The sequence below is a fragment of the Ceratotherium simum genome, chromosome 6 (genome assembly GCF_057802395.1).
Source record: "Ceratotherium simum simum isolate JZ-2026a chromosome 6, ASM5780239v1, whole genome shotgun sequence".
NCBI lineage: Eukaryota > Metazoa > Chordata > Mammalia > Perissodactyla > Rhinocerotidae > Ceratotherium > Ceratotherium simum.
Genome location: NC_141905.1, coordinates 39,890,283 through 39,906,999, shown reverse-complemented (window position 1 = coordinate 39,906,999; position 16,717 = coordinate 39,890,283). Strand labels below are relative to the sequence as shown.

At 39.8% G+C, this 16,717-nt stretch overlaps 1 protein-coding gene across 8 annotated transcripts in view; it reads right to left on the bottom strand.

Annotated features, from left to right (window-relative positions):
• ANK3 (ankyrin 3) overlaps positions 1-16,717 on the bottom strand; it is a 511,319-nt gene that overhangs the window by 132,640 nt on the left and 361,962 nt on the right. For all 8 annotated transcript variants that reach the window (XM_087432174.1, XM_087432165.1, XM_087432166.1 and 5 more), the window contains exons 17-21: positions 14,419-14,616; positions 9,615-9,713; positions 1,120-1,218; positions 933-1,031; positions 306-401 (exon numbers count right to left, since the gene is read on the bottom strand). In XM_087432174.1, the coding sequence (XP_087288300.1) occupies positions 306-401; positions 933-1,031; positions 1,120-1,218; positions 9,615-9,713; positions 14,419-14,616 (591 nt within the window). The remainder of the gene's footprint in view (positions 1-305; positions 402-932; positions 1,032-1,119; positions 1,219-9,614; positions 9,714-14,418; positions 14,617-16,717) is intronic.

Below are 16,717 nucleotides of genomic sequence, written 5' to 3'. Positions count from 1 at the left end.
TCTTACATTGCCAAAGGATGTTAAAACATTTCTGCCTTCATTTCATTAAAATAATTTATATTAAAACAAAGAAATACAGCTAGCTTTATATGGAACTAAAGGAATTTTTCATGTTTTGAATTTTTCTTAATATCAGAAATGAGAGTTTTGCTATGCTGACTGCCAACAATGAGGTGACCGCATTTGGAAACATGGCACTTAGTCTATGAATGGAGGAAAGAAGGTTTATCTCTGAAAAGCCCTGGAAAAATCTACTGTCTGCGAACTGGCTGTCAGGGTAGCAGGGTCCAGCACCCACTACTTACAGTCGTGGTCACGGTCTCTTCAGTCACTACCTTCAGAGTGTCGACCACCGAGATGTAGCCGAGCCGCCGGGCAATGGCTAGGGCAGTGTTCCCATTCTGGCAGGAGGGAAACGTGGACAAGGCATTAACAAGTCATTCCACATGTCTCAGAGCCTGTATGTTTCCACACGTTTCGTCTACAAAACGTAAGGCGTGTGTCTCACCAGTCCCATCCCGGTGTCATACACAAAACGCAGTTTCATTAGAGACATGCCTTGCACAAAACCCACCTAACCCGTTCCTACTCACGCAGCAGACTCTGCACTGCTACACACCGAACCCAAGAAGCTTTTTCATGTTCTAAGTAATCAAGAAAACAAATGCATATTTCTTCTTATATATGTACTTCCTACCAGGTGGCAAGGGATTAGTGGTTTTTAAGTATGAAACACTAATCGCATCTCTCTTTCTCTAGACAGCTCACAACAATATAGTTATTGTCCTTTTCCCTTCATTCTACTGAATGCTTTCTTTATGCCTATTAATGAAAGTAAAAAAGCAACATTGGCGCACAATGAAAAATGTAAGAAGACACTAGCGCCCAGGCCCATCTCCTCCCTCTTCCCTTAGCTGGCCCTTCCCTCTTACCACAGTGAGTTCGTTGGGGGAGGCATTGTTCTGAAGCAAGACATTGATTATATGCGTATGTCCCTGCTGGGCTGCTTGATGTAATGGCGTATACCCATTCTGTAGAGGGAAGATGGAGGAAATGACTCTTACTTCCTGGGACGCAAAATCACCGATCTTGGTGGATACAAAGGAGAAAGGAGTTTACCTTTGTTTTGGCGTTAACTTTTGCAGAATGCTGGAGCAGGAAATTAACAATCTTGATGTTTCCATAGTGGCAGCCCACATGCAGTGGTGTGTATCCCATCTGTAATTATATTTTTTTAAAAAGGAAACATCATAAGTATACTTTTAGTAACAGCTATCCTAAATAGAAGCAAAATTGTTATTTTACCTTTCTTTTTAAGCTGGCAAAAATAGTTTTCTTCCCTATATCAAAAAAAACTCCCTTGATAATTCTCAGAGCTAGTTGTAGGTATAAATAACAATACCATCTCACATGTAAACAGTTATTTAACTTCCCAAAGTGCTCTCTCGCATCAGCTCATTTTATTCTCATAAAAATTTTTCATGATAGGAAGGAAAGATGGAGCAATCGACAGCCTAGATAGACTGACTCAGTGGTTTCTTGTTGAGGGTCCAAGGATTGTTCTATGGACAGACCTGGGCTAGAATTTATTGAACATGCTACTCTCTAAAAGCATAAAATCAAGGTTAAAAAATATGAAGGAGCTAAAGGATAATGCAAGACAGTCAATGATTATCAGAATACATGACAGAGACAGGAAGCATAGAAACACTAAAGCCAAAGAGTCTGCTGTAGTTCAGGAGGTCTGGGAAGTATGAACTTGATCTAGGTACACATGCTCTAGTTAAAGACTCCTGCCTACCTAGCTAGAGTCCCACGGTTTGAAAACTACTGATTTAGACAAAGCAATAGATTGTTTCTCAAATTAATATCCACTGACCCCTGAGGGGCTATAAGTTCTATCTATTATAAAATATATTATGTATATGACGCGTATGTGTGTATTCTAGATAATTACTTTATTATTTTTTTTTAATAAATTTTTATTTATTTATTTATTTTTCCCCCCAAAGCACCAGTAGATAGTTGTATGTCAAAGTTGCACAGCCTTCCAGTTGCTGCATGTGGGACGTGGCCTCAGCATGGCCGGAGAAGTGGTGCATCGGTGCATGCCTGGGATCCGAACCCGGGCCACCAGCAGCGCAGCGCGCGCACCCAACCGCTAAGCCATAAGGCCAACCCCCGATAATTACTTTTTTAAACTAAGGATATTACAAACACTTTTCTGGATAGCCACATTGTAACAGACACCACCATGCAATTTCAGGCCCATCCATATTCAGTCTCTGTTTATGATGACACTGGCAGCACCAGATCACCGAAAGGGAGAACATTGACTTTTTATAACATTTCTAAATGGGCATGAGGGGGGAGGGTGTCCCATGTTTTCAAGGGTCTGTATCTCATATGTGATGGCACTAATGTGTCTGTATGGTGACTGTGTGCTATAGACTGAATGTTTGTGTTCCCCCCAAATTTGTATGCTAAAACCCTAATTCCCAGTGTGATGGTATTTGGAGATGTGGCCTTTGGGGGTAATTAGGACATGAGGGTGGAGCCCTCACGAATGGGATTAGTGTCCTTATAAGAAGAGACAGGAGAGAGCTTGCCTTTTCTCTCTGCTCTCTGCCATGTGAGGATACAAAGAGAAGATGACCATCTTCGAACCAGGAAGAGGGCCCTCCCCAGACACCAGATCTGCTGGCACCTTGATCTTGGACTTCCTAACCTCCATTACTGTGAGAAATACAGGTTTGTCCAGTCGATGGTATTCTTTTTATAGCAGGCCCCCAAAACAGATACTCCTGCAAATGGGTATATTTGAATTTGAAAAGGGGATGCCTAGACCACAGCCGACTGTGGAAGGTGAAGACACCTCACCAGAGATGTCCTGCCCTAAAGAGCTGACTCTGGTCAGGTTCTGTTCCGCAAACTGAACCGTCAGTGCACCCCCACTGAGCAGACTCCTGCTGAGAAGCTCACCATAACCACATGCACATGAGCCTGACTTACAATCCCTAAAGCCACTTCACGTACAATGAAGGATATGCCTTTTGTGACCAGAATCTACTTGCCCACTTTGCAGGGTTCTTTCTTGGTACTGAGGAACTCAGGATACTGCATTAGGAATCAGAACGCTGCTTAGTGAGGGAGGCATGAAAATAGTTTTCTCCAATCAGTCCTTAGTAAATTAGCTTAACTGATTGAAGTAACATTATTCCCAAAATTAGTGGTAGAGAATTCGTCTCAAGCCAAAAAAATATAGAAAATATTTTTAAAAATCTAAATATTAAGGAACTCTTCAAGTTTTTAGTCAACTTGCCTAAGCAATGATGCACTAGTTTCCAATGGCTGTTGTGATAAATGTATTAATTAGATTTTCTTAGGTATTGAATCATTTAAAGTATTTTAATGTACAGTTTCTACTCATCCTCATAGCTTCCCATCTCACTCGTAGTAAAACCCTATGTTATTATAATGGACTATTAGGACCTATCTGATCTGGTGTCCCCCATACCTCCCCACCCCATCCATTACGTCTCTGAGCTCATCTCTTACTAGTCTCTCCTTCATTTGCTATGCTGTAGGACATTGGTCTTTTTGCTGTTCCAAAAATAGTAAAGTTTTTTTTTTTTTACTAATAATACATGTGCATGGGGCCTGCCCCGTGGCTTAGCGGTTAAGTGTGCGCGCTCCACTACTGGTGGCCCGGGTTCGGATCCCGGGCGTGCACCGACGCACCGCTTCTCCGGCCATGCTGAGGCCGCATCCCACATGCAGCAACTAGAAGGATGTGCAACTATGACATACAACTATCTACTGGGGCTTTGGGGAAAAAAAAGGAGGAGGATCGGCAAGAGATGTTAGCTCAGAGCCAGTCTTCCTCAGCAAAAAGAGGAGGATTAGCACGGATGTTACCTCAGGGCTGATCTTCCTCACAAAAAAAAAAAAAAAAAACTAAAAATACATGTGCATGGCCAAGAAGATTCAACTTGCATTCGGAAAAACGAAATCAGGGCTGCTCCATTCACTGAAGGTCACAAATTCTCACATTAAATGGCAACTTGCACAAATAAGTCGAGAGATGTGATTTGAGAAATTCCTTCCAACTAGCAGCAATAAATTTTGGGAAGACCAACTATTCTTTCTTGCATAGCTAAGAAACAGTCATAGTTCAGATCACTGAGAAGTCTTGGCCTCTTTTTTCACCGTTGTGAACTCATATCATCCTTACAAGCTGAGATTAAGTCTTCCTCCTCTAGGCAATACTGAAAGGTTGTATTTGTGTAGGAAGAGCAAACAGGCGCAGATGGAATATTCTGGCTGGTGTTTCTGATCTGTGGTGCCTGAGCATGACATCTTATTGAGCATTAGTTGGGTGCCTCCCCACGTAATATGGTTTGAGAGAGAAGGAGTAGGAAATCCATGCTTACTCCCCCACCTCCTAACATCGGTGGCTCTCTAGGGGTCTGTCTTGGCCATCCCATTTGGCTTTGTCTTCCTCAGTGAACACACCCACTCAACTACAACTACTCCGATTTTGTTTATTTCAGTTAAAAATTTTTTTTTCAATTTTTATGTGTTCATGTTATTGTTTTAAGGAACATTTTCTGTTGTCACATGTTATACTAAATATTACTCGATAATATGGCAGGTAAACATCCATGGAAGACTGTAAGATATTTTTATAAATAGCTTTTTCATAATTTTAGATTCAGTATAACTAATTGAGGTTGAAAAGGTACACTTAGTAACAAACAGGAATTTTTCCTCTAGAAAATAAATTCTCTGAAGATAAACTCTCACTATTTCACTTTCTGAAGGTAGTACAGTTGAAAGTCTCAACACATGAAAAAGAAGAAAAAAGTTGAAAGTTTTATCCCATGGTTTTTTGCTTTATTGTTCACCTCCAAAACCAGTGTGGGGATAAACTAGGAAAAAAAATACTTCTCAGGTATTATAAAAAACTCAAAGATCATGAAAGAATCTTTTCATAATAACAGAAGAACAATAATTGTCATCTCTATGCCCAGCCCAGCCTATCCCATTTCTGATACCCCTTATAATTCTTCAACCTTTTCACTTTCTGTTGGCACCTTCCTGGCAGCCTACAAACATATTCACATTTTCAATCTTGGAAACAAAAAGCACCTCCTTCAAATATTTCTCTTTTTCTAGGCCTATATCCTCCTAAAGGTTTTTGAGAAAAGTCCTCTTCATTCACTGTTTCCTCACATTCTCCCCACATCTCACCGTCTCCACTACTCCAGGGAAACTGCTAAGAACCCAAGTGCCGACCCAGTGCACGTGTCTGAGTGTGTCTTTACCTGACACACCCTCCTTGACAGTCTTCTGTAACTTGGCATCCATGTCATATTTCTTCCCGATCTCCCTCCTCTCCTCTGTCAGGCATTCTTCCATCTCCTCCAACTACTTTAAACTACCATCCATCCAACGGGCTTTGTCTCTGATTTCCTCTACACTGTTCCTCAACTATCACATCCACATGCACAACTTCAACTAACCCATGTATTCTGACCACTCCCAAATCTGGATCTTTAGTCCAGACTTCCCTCTCATAACCCAGACCAAAACTTTAGCCATCTGCTGGATTCTTCTACCTGGAGGGCCCCTAGGTGATCTAAACTTCAACACACCCAATGCGCAACACTCAGTGTCCCCTTTCCCCAGGCAGCTTCTTCTCCTTTGTTTCCTGTGTCACTGATTGGTACTTATGATCACCCAGTTACAGAGGTCACATCCTTCAGTTCATCCCGAATTTCTCGTTTCCTCAGGCCCCATATACACATAGTCTTCAAGTCTTATTGTTCATACTTCTTTAAGTATTTCTTAAGTTTCTCTCTTGTTCATCAGTTTCCCACCTGCCACTTACTTGAGTCCTTCTTTATTCTTCATCTGGATCTCAGCAATAGCCTTCGAACGGGCCCTGCTCCAAGCTCTTCTACCAACTCATTCTTTGCATAGTCTCCCAGGATCTTTCTAAACCAGATGTCTGATCTTATCACTCTTCTGTTTAAAACCTTCCAAGGCTTCCCAGTGCAAACAGGATAAAAAGCTGAACTTGCTTAGCCTGGCACATTAAGGCCCTCTGAGATCTTAATTTTCTAGCAGTATCTTGGGACATGCCCCCAATTTTGTCTCATGTTCCTACAATAATGAACCAGCTATAGCTTTCTTCTACACTCCCCACCTTTGTAAAAAATTCAGTTAATGCCAGTATCTCTAAAATTATTTATTTATATATGGGGTCAAAATCAGGCTTTGTACTAATTAGCTATGTGACCTTATATAAGTAATGATTTTTCTGTGACTCAGGTTCTTCATCTGTACAATAGGAATACTAATTTTACCAACCTCATAGGGTGGTTGTAAGGATTAAACAAATCAGTAAAGGTAAAGAGCTTAGAACAGTACCTGATACAGAGAAAATGGGTAACAAATTCTCTATTTTTATTATTATGTGTCTCTCTCTCCCTCTCAACTATGAATTCTATGAGGGCAAGGAATATATCACCCAGGTAAGAATTTGGCAACTAGTAGGAGCTCTAGAAATGAACGTGAAATGAGTAAGTATCAAATAAAAATTTTTTAATGTTTTTACACATATTTAAATAAATCTAATTTAACTGCTAATCCGCTGACCAGTACTGCTGAGAATCAGTGCCTTGGTATGTTTCAGGATCGTCTAAATAAAATGCTTCAGGAGATCATCCTTTTAAAAAGCAAAAGAAGTGGCTTCATTTCAGCTGAAGAACACTGAGTATTAGACCCTGTGGCCAGCAGCACAATTTAGTCTGAGCTGATTGGGTAAACTTCAAATATGAAGTGAGGAGGAGATATAGAGAGTTAGCAAGCCAGTGGGAAGGCTGCAAAAACTATTACCAGGATTTTCTAGTGTTTTCCCTACAAGAGAAAAGAGCTCTTGATATTTTCATTACAATTTTTTTTTTTTTTTTGGCGAGGAAGATTAGCCCTGAGCTAACATCCCTTGCCAATCCTCCTCTTTTTGCTGAGGAAGATTGGCCCTGGGCTAACATCCGTGCCCATCTTCCTCTACTTTATATGTGGAACGCCTGCCACAACATGGCTTGATAAGCAGTGCATAGGTCCGCGCCTGGGATCCAAACCTGCAAACCCTGGGCCACCACAGTGGAGCAAGTGAACTTAACCACTAAGCCACCAGGCCAGCCCCCATTATTATTATTTTTAAATTTAAGCCAATGAATCAAATATATTCCACCTGTATGCTGCTTGGGGATGACATCTTTACCAGTAAGAATTTGGAAGTTCATGGGATATAATCAACTCCTTGTTCACAAGATTAAGGAGCAAGTCCAAGCAACCCATCTCTTTGTACTTCTGCTCTACTCAACTACGGGATGATCACAGCCTCACTTTCTTTTGGTGCTATGATCCTTGCTGAGAAGAAAAAGGAAGGGAAAAGAATTTTTAAGAGGCAGAGAGGTGCTTTCTGAAGTGCATCACTTGTAAAGAGCAGGAAAACGTACATGCTTCAAAAATATTATACTGAGTACAGTAATGATTACTGACTGTGAGCTGAGTTGGGCTGGGTTAGGGGGAAACCCTGGTAGAAACCTGAGATTCTTAAACTGAGGGTCATGTGTACAAATTGGGAGAAGGTTTACAGCACTGTTTCCTCTCCTCCTAACCTGCCCTTGAGAATCACTGCCATCCAATCACATTCCTTAGATGTGCTGGGCCAAAAAATATTGAGAAACTTAACCCTGTTCATGCCTTCTAAAATTTGTGATCTATAAAGAAAGAGGTAACCAAAAAAAGTGTTTAAGTCTGTGTGTGTGTGTATGTAAATGTAACAACACAGGTCAAATATATTTACCATGAAATTGCAAATTTCTAAAGTAGAGATTTCTTTTTTGATGAAAATATTCAAGCAAAATAAAGAATATAAGCTAAATCCAGTCTGATGTTTTTTTCAGAATTAAAAATGCTTTTATTTTCAAAATAAAAAGTAACAAGAAACCATTCAGCCACTACTGTTGCCATTATTGATTTCTCTGTTAAATACTCAGCAACCTAGGAAGGCATTCAAGGCTAAGGACAATGAGATTTTTTAGAATGAAAAGTTTGGGAGGGAAATAGAGTGAAGGGAGAGCTGGGTAACCACGCTACCAAATGAGGCCATGAAGACTACAAGGGCACAGGCATTTCAGAACAGGAAGTGGAGGGGAGCTTGCCTACATCACAGTTCCACCTACGGCTATTCCGGCCAGGGACCAACATGTTTGCTTTACTATTTTAACACAGAGTTTAAAAAGCATAAAGGAGGGCCGGCTCCGTGGCTTAGCGGTTAAGTGTGCGCGCTCTGATGCTGGCGGCCCGGGTTCGGATCCCGGGAGCGCCCCGAGGCACCACTTCTCCGTCCAACGTGAGGCCGAGTCCCACGTACAGCAACTAGAAGGATGTGAACCTATGACATACAACTATCTACTGGGGCTTTGGGGGGAAAAAACTGAATAAATAAAATCTTTAAAAAAAAAAAAAAAAAAGCATAAAGGATCTTGCCTGGTGAGGTCCGTTTTGGGCAGCTTCTTTCTAATAGAGCACAGTATGGGTGGAGTAGCCAGAGCCATAGAGAGTGGACAATGTCCAAAGGGTGTAGTCTACTCAGGGCTGCTCCCTCTGTGCTTGTAAATCAAGTCTGACTTTGGTGTCTGCAATACCTTTTTACCTGGCTAATTCCTGGTGATACTTCTATAGTATTAATATCTTCAATACCTGTCCATACACCTCAGAATCTATCTATATTATACATAAAAATGTTTGTATTCACAACATGTAATAAGCATTCATTTTTGTGTCAAAATGTGACACTTAGAAAGAAAGAAGAATTATATTTTAGAGTAGATAAAACAAGTTTGATACAAAGAGGGAACAAAATTAAGCAGCGAAAGAAAATGTTCAGAGAAATGAGATTAATAAGAAGTCATATCTTTGGTGTCGACACAAAACATCCATTTTTCTTATCAGAATTTGTAATTGTGGCATTATATGAGACTAATCAGCAATTTTTTTTTCTTTTTGAAAAGAGAGCTATATTTTGGCTCAGAGAGAGAGACAGAGAGACAGACACACACATACAGAGAGAGACAGAGACACTAATAACCACACACACCATAAGGAATTTAGCAAGTGAGTAATAATTAAATAAAACTTAATTTATCCTTTTTCATAGACCATGCCTGAATAAAGTTAGATGTCACAAATTACTGACAAATTTTTCTATATGCATATTTTTAGTCAATCACAAAAACTAAGAAAGGTACAAGCTTTCACACTCTGCCCCTGAAGGACAGATCTGTTGTAACAACGATCAAGTGTCAACACAGGAGGACACCTATATGCAGCTAGGATAAAGTACCCAGGCCATTAAAGGGAAAAGCATCTGGGACAGCACAATCAGAGACTTTGGTGTCCCTTGCACAGATATACATTTGAAATACTGTGTATAAAAGATATGATGGAAGATTTGTTCTTCCCCCTATAAAACTGTACTTGCTTCCATATAGGAGTCACCAAATGACACTTGGTATGGGCACATTCTTTTTGTATACCTTTGTTTGGGCATCCACATGTGCCCCTTGGTTTACGAGGACCTCGGCCACGTTCACTCTGTCTTCTTGAGCAGCCAAATGGAGTGGGGTCAGGCCACTCTGCAAAAGAGTCAAAGTACAGTCATCTTATGGGAGGGAATGCAGTACACACAGGCATGCTTGAGAAACAATTACGAATTCTAGGAGAGTAAGGCCAGAATTTCTATGTTAAAAAAACCTATGGATTACATACTAGCACTGTGGCAACACTGTTATCTGCAGGCTTAATGAAAAATTTCAAACATCCTCAAAAGTGGAGGGAATAGACTGTACCTTGTGTACTCATAACAGACTCACAATTATCAAGGTTCTCCTACATTTGCTTCAACCAGCCCTACTTCCCGGTCATTCTTTTCTTTGTGGAAATATTTTAAAGCAAATTCCAGACATTCTACCATTTTCCCCCTATATACTTCATTGTTCATTTTTAATAAGTAGAGACTTTTTAAAAACAAAATTATGCAGAAGTTTTAATACATTACTAATAGCACTAGCTTTAGCAAAAATTTTTAAAGTAAAAATTGTTTATAAATTGAATATTGACATATGCTGATAATATTTTCTCCATTAAATATTAATACTCAAGGCTGACAAATATTTTCTGTATGTTGCTTCTGGGTAGGAAAGATGGCCTGTGAAATATAATATGAATGCTATATTGTGAGAATTTCCAGGTCATTTAGATGGTGCATGAGTTTAATGAGACAATATTTGAAACTGACTCTACCACAGAACATGCAGGCTACATGGTTGTTCTAGTGGCCAAGAAAAAACTCACTAAGACTGTACTCTGGTTTAAAAATCCTCTGTTGGGGCCTGCCCAGTGGCACAAGCGGTTAAGTGCGCGCGCTCCGCTGCGGCGGCCGGGGGTTCGCCGGTTTGGATCCCGGGCACGCGCACCGATGTGCTGCTTGGCAAGCCATACTGTGGCGGCGTCCCATATAAAGTGGAGGAAGATGGGCACGGATGTTAGCTCAGGGCCAGTCTTCCTCAGCAAAAAAAGAGGAGGATTGGCAGATGTTAGGACAGGGCTGATCTCCTCACCAAAAAAAAAAAAAAAAAAAAAAAAAAAAATCCTCTGTAGTTGGCAAAGTATTCATAAATAATATTTAAGAGAAAATAAGTTGGTGTAAGTGATTCCAGATTCTTTTCTTTCACCCATTATGAGCACAGAAGTTAATATCTTGAGTCCCGGGGGTTTTCTTTCTCCTCCTCTAGCACCTGTGCCATGAGAACCTCAGCCTGTCCTATTTGTCAGAGGAAAGAAGTGAATCAAAAGCAGCATCAGAAGGGACACAGAGCCTTCCAGACGCCAAACATTATTTATTTAGGGGTTGCTATTCCGTCAAACAAATCATAGGACTCAGAAAGAGTCATTCACTCTTGACTTTTTAATAATGTTTACAGAATTTTGGAGGAAGCTCACCCAAACTGAATAAAGAGGAAATATGCAAAAGAAGACTGATGCACTCACTTGAAATCCAAGAAAAATAAGCCAGGGCCAAAATTGGCACCACCCAAACACTGACATAATCATAGAACAATGTTCCATGTTCTACTTTGGAGGAAACAAATATTTTCAGCCATAACGTTTTGTAAAAGTGTCATGGTCACCTATTCTAAGTTTGAGAGTTTTCAAAACAGAATCTAAAGATACTTTACTGAGTGGTTCTCAGCAAAGTTTGGGAAATGCATTCTGGCACGTGCCCTACTCTCCTGTGCACCCTGTCTACGTTCATGCTGCCCCTGTGTACCCACTCTACCTTTGGCACAGAGTCACTTCTAGCTTCTCTCTCTCTCTTTGTCTCACAAAGGGCCTCATTGTTACATTTATGTGCACATCTTCTATGTGCTCACCTCTATTAAGAGCATCATAATCCTGCATTTAAACTCGCTTTTCTCGTCTGTCTTCCTCAAACTGCTGTGAGCTTGTTGAGGCAAATATTCTATCTTTAATCTTGATATAACCAGTGTCTATTATCTAGCATTTAATCCATCTACTGATTGATTAAATCAGAGGAAAAAGCAAACGTCTTTAGGTAAAGTAGGATAAATAAAGAAAAATTGATTTTTATATACATGATTTTGATTAAAAAGGTTAAAAAGATAACATGATAGTTAAAACAGCCCTGTTTGAGTTCAGAAGTTATCAGTTCGTCTTTTATGGGGTTTCAACCCCTGCTCATTTTAAAAATGGCGTTTATTTGGAACAGAGAGAATATCACCAACTCAGAATAGCAATAGCTCTGTCTAATATTCTATCAGCTGGATAAAAAAATATAGCTACTTGTGGTCTGCAAAATCCGGGTGGGGAAACAGGAACACCAAGAGCAAAATCGAATCAAATCCAACACTAGCACTTCAGCAGTAACTCAGGTTCATGGTCTTTTCCTTAAAGCTACTGGGAACTGCTGGTGACTAGCAAAGAAAGAAATAAATGAAAACAACAAAGTGTTTAGTTCAACATAAATTTTCATGAAAGCTAAATCCTTCTTTTAATATTTATTTTTTAGCAAGGAAATAAAGTCTAGTGTTAGCTAGGGAGGTGGAACGGGGAGGTGGGAGGAGAGGGACAGTAACCCATGTTCAAAACTCGGGCAGTTCAGGAAAAACTGCCAGAAAAACTGCCAGAGTTCCTATCAAGTAAGAAAGTTCTATTGACTTTCTGTTTTCACATCAGGGCTTATTTAATACTTTATATAGAAAATGACAACTGAGAAAGGAAGCAAAGATTTATGAAAGCAAATGCCTTTGTATCAGACCATTTCTAGGTACTGCGAAGTTCTTGGAAGTTCTCTGGTACAATGTGCTAATGGGAAGCCAGCTGATCTGCTTTATAAAACCTCCTTGGAGGTAGCTCTGCTTATATATAGTTTATTCAGAAGGTGGCTGCAGCCTAAAAAAATTCTGTGCTTCTAAGGCAAATTCAAGGCTGGATATATTGCCATCAGTTGACTAGAGGATTTTAGAGAAAAAAAAAATAAGTCAGTCACACTGTACTTTGGTATCAAACCTACTGAAAAGGTTCACCTGTTAACTGATTGTTAAGATCTATTTTGTCTCTGGAAGAATTAATGAAATACAATGTTCCAGGCTCATAAGAGGAAATATACTCTAATGGATGCCAGAATGTCCTTCAATTTGAGAAGAAGGCAAGATCCTCTACCTCGTTAAGACAGGTTGAATTTTGCAGCAAAGCCTGGTCTATATATTAGTATACGAACCTTAGAAATTCAAAAGCTCAAACAAATTCTGATTATAATGACTATTTGAAATTGCCGTGTGATTCTCATTAAGGCAAAGACACACATTCCTAAAAGAAATGCTTAAAAAGAAAAATGTGAGAAATCAAATCGGTACACCAGGAAAAAATGAAAAATGTATGTGCTCTGCAATAATTGCAAAGGATTTTCAAAATACGAAAACTGAAAAAAGGTTTCCCTGGTCTCTTATGCATGTCTTTTGGTCTACAGAATTTGTTCAATTCTAACCTTGGGAATTCAGATTAGTGCGGAGTAATCTTTTCCCAAAATTGTGAAAAGTCCAAAATTAAAACAATTATGTTTTTCTACTTAGAAGGTGCCGAATGTCATCTCAGTTAATCTTCATGACATCTCTGCGAAGTAAACATTGCTGTCTTCATTTTACTAGAGGATGTAAGTGAGGCTCAGAGAGGTCCCGTAACTTGTCCAATCAAGTTACACGTTAAGTTAAGAGTGAGACTTAAGATTCACACCCAGGAGGTTCAAAGCGTCTGTGATTCCAAAATACAGGCCACACACATTAAAAATATTAAATTACTTGTTATGTGTCACCATAAAACTACTGCTATCTTGAAACTCTACTCCAATATCTGAGCTATGGCTGAGAAATGCCATGGCTATTCCATCACCAACTGGTAAAGGAGAAGCTAAATGCTGGGGAGTTTGGATTATCAAGAATTTGGGGCCACTATTGCAGGCTTTTGTGTTATCTGGTCTTAGAAACATCTGTCCTGTGTGTTCAGCAGATCTCAGATCAGGTATTAATAAGCAGTTCAGCAAACCCAAATTCTCTGAGACATGCAATGAGAGGCAGTAACATCATTAAAATGTCTCTGGTCAACTGTGGGATGGACTTTCACTTTGCTTCACAAAACTCTTCACTAATAATGGAGATGTCACATATGAGAGCAGGAGAGTCTGAAGAATTTTGGGACCAGAGACTTTAGAAGTTCCTTGGAACTGCCAATTTACAACAAAGACTAACAACCTTGCCAATCTATTGAATAAAATAGCTGCTCTACATTTCTGTTATTAAAATTAAGTCTCTGAAGGCAGCACTGTTTCCAATTTCTCTTTGTAACCTAGGACTTAAAACTGGGACAGGCAAGGAGTAGGTGCCCAAAAAATGTTTGTGGAATGAATCAACAGGCTATAATTGACAACTTACTTGCTCTAAGAAGTGTTCTGGTGAGGTAACAATGTTGCTCTTTGAATTAACATTATAACAAAACTTCATGTTATTAGAAAAACTTTGTGGACTTCATTTTTATGGCTATATGTTACTCAACTGGGTGACTTTGCAATTATTGACTTACCATTCTCTGTTTAAACAGATTTTTCCAAATTTTTGCTATGATAAATAACATTTCGGTAAACATCTTCATGCAATATTACACGTGACACATTCTATTTGACCCGGATTTTTTAGAACTTCTTAGTGACCTTTCGGAGGGATGAGATTTTGTTGTGTTGTAAGCTTTGTAGAGAAAGAAAAAGGTTACCTTATTGCTCAGGTTCACGTTAGCATTTCTGCTGAGGAGCAGTGACACCATGTCCACATGTCCTTCCTGAGCTGCAAGATGGACAGAAGCAATTCCTTGCCGGGTAACTGCATTTGCATCAGCACCATATTCCAGCAGAGTTGTCGCTATGTCCATCTGGTTCTTTTTGGCAGCGATGTGCAGCGGCGTATAACCATTCTGTCAACACGAATCACTTGGTCACATGCCCAGTAATGAGATAAAAATGTGTGCATTGCATATGCAAGTGCTATGCTTCTCTTTCTAGTAATTTTCTTTGATGGTTTAAAAAATTGTGATTAAGTACGCAAACACTGATAAATCAAGTAGTGTCATTAATGTGGTGCCCTCATGTCTCCCACATTCCTAAATAGGCAAAACATACTATAGACAGGTCAATGCAAGAGAGTCAGAGTACCACTGGTTTTACAAAAGGAATATAGAGCTCCCTCTAAAAGATAGTTATGTTAGTAGATGCTCAATAATTACTTGCCTTATTTAAATTGGGGATGAGAGGAAACCCAACTAGGAAACAACCAACAATATGTTCAGAGTCATTTTTCCACCTTTCATCTAATAATGGCAATTCGGAACCATTATTGCGGCTTTAAAATCCCTTTAATGAGCATCTATTGCTTACAAGTTGAAATTTTAAGATGCTAGAATCGACTCCCATTTGCCACTCCGATTGCCTCTTTTATGCAACTCCAGTTTCTATACTATGCTTCAGCGGAACTAGTCCCCAAAACAACATACAGCTCATGTTTCTGTCTTGCCTTACTCTACCAAGAATGCTTTCCCCCAACATGCCCTTGGGGCCAGCATCTTTCAGTTGAAGATTTGGCTCAAGGGTCACACGCTCTGAAGCTTTTTATCCCCACTCCTGACCCCTCCGCTACCTGACTGACTCCAATCAAAGTCCCGGAGATATTTGGTGGCACTCTTTTCTTTATACATCTGTCTCCTCCTACTAAAATACAAATGTGTTGAAGGCAGGTATCGTGTCATATTTGTCTTGGTATCTCTAGCGCCTCATAATGACTGGCGAAACTGTAGAATTTCAGTTAAGCTTACTAGAGCTTTCAGAATATTCTGGGATCCTTTTCTTGGCTGACCTTTGATGCTTAGAGGTAGAGGCAATAAAAATCCCTTTGACAAATTGTTAATTAGTTGTGCCTCAGAAGCCTTCCGAGTCCTCAGCCCTGAGAAAGAAAGGTCCCCTGTTTTGGGGGATATTGTCCTGGCTCACAGTCATTTAAGAGAAACATAACATTACATTTTGACATGACATTTGACATGAATCTGACTATATAAAATATGCCAATGAAAAATTACAATGATTTTTCTTTAGAGACAAGAGGATTTAGAGAAAGAAATTAGAATCTGAGGATTTATATTTGGGATTACCACCTAAATCTAGACAATAATCAGTCACAATCTTTCTAAGCCATATGGATGGGTCAGAAACAACACACAGGGCACTGCACCACTGATTGGCAGCCTACCGAAATAAACCCTCATATTTAAGTCCCTGGCATGTCCTAGTATGATAGCATTTCTCACTTGAGAAACTCTCTTTCTGTAATTGATTGTAGAGGATTTAGGCTGTTAGATATCAACCCATGAAAGTGGAAAATGCCACTTCCAGACTCTTCTGAAACCAGCTTCTGCCAAACTGGATGGGCCAGGGTAGAAGATTTTATATCTCTATTTTTAGTTTTGACCTATTGCCATCTGGAAACCCCAGCTGACCTGGGAAGCATTTGGCCCTCTGCTCAGACACACCCGAAAGAGACTGCCTTCAGAGCCGAATGCAGAGCTTCAGACAGCCCACCACTACACTGAGTGACAGGAGAGGGTGAGCTGTTTCACTACCACCCCCAGCCCTGCATAAAAGAGAAAATTCACAAAGCAGTGCTCAGATAGGAGGTCTAATTAGTCAATATGCCTAACACAAGTTAATTAGAGTGGTAACGGCAAGATAAAGTCAGAGTTTAGCTTCTTATCATGCATCTTATCTTTTTTTGCTTTTGATACTGACATAACCTTCAAGTTATCCTCTAAAGGCAGATCAGTATCCTCTGAGAAGTGACAATCCTCTTGATTACTTCTAATTCTACTAAAAAATCCTAGGTCCTAAAAAACACTAATCAAGAGAAGCTCTGGCACCTCTGTACTGCCATGTCCATTCCAGACGAGTTACTCATTATTACTGAGGGGTTTATTCTGATCCCCTTACCTGAGATACAAAGGAAAGTATAAAGCAAGGGAAAAACAATTC